The 3,775-nt window shown below is 36.9% G+C and overlaps 1 protein-coding gene across 1 annotated transcript in view; it reads right to left on the minus strand.

Annotated features, from left to right (window-relative positions):
* The window catches only part of LOC106876916 (insulin-like growth factor-binding protein complex acid labile subunit), an 88,611-nt gene that overhangs the window by 49,626 nt on the left and 35,210 nt on the right, over positions 1-3,775 (minus strand). The window contains exon 13 of the mRNA XM_052978054.1: positions 3,068-3,139. Coding sequence (XP_052834014.1) covers positions 3,068-3,139 — 72 coding nt within the window. The remainder of the gene's footprint in view (positions 1-3,067; positions 3,140-3,775) is intronic.

Here is a 3,775-nt window from a genome sequence, read left to right on the forward strand (position 1 = left end):
ATCTGAAAAATCACCGAAATGTGAAAACTACCCACCCTCCCATCTGTTATAACTTTTGTTGTTCTGTTTAATATGTACATAGATTATGCCTCCGTTTAAAAAGACAGCAACAGACTGCAGCAATTCACCACATTCCAGAAGTTACTTTGAACATAATGCAAAACGGTGCATCATTATCTACTGCCCAATCTGATAGAATTCTGGCAGAACTGTGTAGCAACAGATCGCCAGCAATTGCTTCATCAGAAATTGCCGTCCTATCTCCTGCGAAAAGGAATTACCCTGCTATGTGTAATCAAGGCAGCGCAAAAAGTTGTTTTGCATAAACGTTTGTATAGCCAATTAGCCGGATGAAATTTACGTACACTTAATAATGTTACACAAAACAGCCTTCAGACTTCCCCTATTAATTTAGTCTTTTGAATTATGAACATATTTACATCATAAGGGTTTTTTCATTGTAAGGCTTTCTTTTTTAGTTGATTTTCACCTAGCAAGACTTATCGTAGATGGCGTAATAAGTCTCACCCGGACAACGTCAGGTTATACTGCTAGTTTGAAATAAAACAGACGACGGCAAGACTAATTATGGTAAACGAGAAGGACAAGAAAAAAAGGAAAACAACAAGTTGTAGAAGGAGAAAAACAAGGAAAGAAAGAAGAAAAAGAAGAAAGAAAGGATTCCAAGCAGAAGAAGAGAGGACTCCAAGAAGAGGAAAATAAATTTAGAACAAGTAACAGAAAACGGAAAGAGAAAGAAATAAAATAATGAAAAAGTAAACAAAGAAGAAAAAGAAGAAGAAGATGAAAATGAAGAACAAGTGCAACAACGATAAACACAACAAAAAAAACACAGAAGGAAGTATAAAAAAGGAGGAAAAAGAGAAAGAAAGACGGGGAGAAAATAAATATGAAGAGAAACAAGCGGAGCAGGAAGATATTGATTTGAATAATAAATCGATGTCTATGATGATGATGATGATGTTGGTGTTGATGAAGAGGATGAGGAAGGGCGTAATGACAGGAATGATGCTCAAGCTGATGAGGATTATGGCAATAAAAATGCTGTCAATAATGATGATGACTATCATGATGGTAGTGATCTTGCTTACGTTAGTGATGATGATGATGATGATGGAGAGGATTATGAGGATTATGAAGATGATGATGAATTTTGAGGAAAAGAAAAGAAACGAAATGAAAGAAAGAAATGCAGAGGAAAAGGAAAGATAAGAAGAAGCGAGCGAAGGAAGAAAAAAGACATAAGAAATGCAGTTGCTGAAGAAGAAAACAGAAAGGTAAAAAAGTACATAAAAACGTAGAAATGTCGGTAAATTATCAGAAAGTGGAAAAGTCCAGTCATTCGATATACACCTGAAACTGCACAGCATCTGAAGAGTTTATTGCGAGAGAAATAGGAGTGAATTAATGAAACGACATTTTTGTTATTCCACAACACTAAAATAGTTTCTACATGTCGTCACAGCCATAAATTATTGATGAGATGATATCATTAATATACTTCGTAATCCTTACAATCATTCAAAGCTGTAAAATATGCTTTCTCAATTGTATATTGGAAGGAGTTCTACGTTCCATCATACTTTCGTTTCACTGACACATGCTAAACTGATACAGTTATACCTGTATATATTTATCTTTTACCTATTTTACTCATTAGATTCGGCCATGCTAGAACGCCACCTTGAAAGGTTTGAGTCGAATGTATCAACCCTGTAATTATTTTTGAAGGCTTGTTACTTATTTTATTGGGTTCTTTTGCCGAACCGTTACGCGAGGGCGTGGAGAAGAAAATAGACTCCAAGATACACATGTATGTATATACATGCATCATATGACAGACCTGATTCCGTTTCTTTGTACCAAATCCCCTGTAAAGGAATTGGTGCACCCGAAGAGGAAAATCCGGTACACGAGTCTTGAACTACGTGGTTTGCAACAATCTTCTTACTAAACAGTCACCTGTGTCTGTATATATATGCTTATGTGTGTGTACGTGTGTGAGTGTGTGCATGAGGGTACGTGTCTGTGTATGTGTGTGTGTTTGTGTAAATAAGAGTGCATATGATTGTGTGCGCGTGTTTAGCCCAGAAATTTTCTGAAATAGTTCTTCAAAGAAAAACGAATTACTTTTTCAAATCTGAGTCCTAATAAATAGGTCATCCATAAATATTAATAAAAACAGGAGTGGCTGTGTGTTAAGTAGCTTGCTTACCAACCACATGATTCTGTGTTCAGTTCCACTGCGTGGCATCTTGGGCAAGTGTCTTCCACTATAGCCTCGGGCCGACCATAGCCTTGAGAGTGGATTTGGTAGACGGAAACTGAAAGAAGCGCGTCGTATATATATATATATATATATATATATATCTGTGTGTGTATATGCTTGTGTGTCTGTGTTGGTCCCCCAACATCACTTGACAACCGATGGTGGCGTGTTTACGTCCCCGTAACGTAGCGGTTTGGCAAAAGAGATCGATATAATAAGTATAAGGCTTACAAAGAATAAGTCCTGGGGTCGATTTGCTCGACTAAAGGCGCTGATCCAGCATGGCCGCAGGCAAATGACTGAAACAAGTAAAAGACTATCCCCTACGTGAAGTAAATCTCGATGAAAGTATATCACTCACACTTTCTCTTTGTGAGTGTTCATGTGAGTAAGGTATTTCGTTAGGGTATCAGAATGATTTTAAAACTATTTAAGACAATTATTAATAGCATCATTTTCGCTTAGTAAATATAATTTTTCTTCCAAAGACAAAGAGAAACACACACGGACACAAACGTACACACCATAGACACACAGATATAAACATACATGATTATATAAAACCATACTTTCATGCACAAAACATTTATTTATTCACACACAGAAAGACACATACAATTGTATACAACTTCAAACACTCACAAACGGAGATATAATGATGAAATATAAATTAGGAAGGCAGTGAGAGAGAGAGAGAGAGCAAGGGTAGTAAAGAGATGATATGAAATTTCTAGTGATATTACCTTCATAAATATTATCCACAAAAAATGAACTTACAATCTCTGTAAATTGGTAAGATCCTGGAAGATTCCACGGTCGATTTTCTTGATTTTATTATGGTTCAAACTTCTGTTGCATAAAATAGATTATAAAGGAAATAGTACAGGAAATTATTTAGTAAAACATTAAATTTGGAGATCTATGAAATAGAAAAGCGTGATAATGATAATGAGGTAGAGGAGCCATAGGAGGTGGTGGAGGAGAAGGAGAAGTATGAGGTGGGTAGGAAGTGAAGAGAGGAAGCAAGAGAAAAGGAGGAGGGGAAGAGAAGGATTGGGAGCAGGGAAGGAGGTGGAAGGAGATGATGATTATGATAATGATGGTGATGCTGAACATAAAGATAAATAATGAGGGAAGGAGAGGAGCAGGTGCGGAGGGGACGGGGTGGAGTGGAGTGGTGGAGGAGGAGGTGGAATAAAGAGGCGATACAATGGAAAAATGAGCGGACTAACGGAGATGAAGATAAACAAGACGTAGAAGAAAAATGTGTAAAAAGTAATAGTAGTAGTAGTAGTATTAGTAGTAGTAGTAGTAGTAGTAGTAGCAGCAGCAGCAGTAGTAGTAGTAGTAGTAGTAGCAGAAGCTGAAGCAGCAGTAGGAGTAGTAGTAGCAGTAGTAGCTGTAGTACTAATACTAGCAGCAGTTCTAGTAGTAGTAGTATTGGTAGTAGTAGTAGTAGTAGTAGTAGTAGTAGTAGTAGTAGTA

This window comes from Octopus bimaculoides, chromosome 30 (assembly GCF_001194135.2).
Source record: "Octopus bimaculoides isolate UCB-OBI-ISO-001 chromosome 30, ASM119413v2, whole genome shotgun sequence".
NCBI classification, from domain to species: domain Eukaryota; kingdom Metazoa; phylum Mollusca; class Cephalopoda; order Octopoda; family Octopodidae; genus Octopus; species Octopus bimaculoides.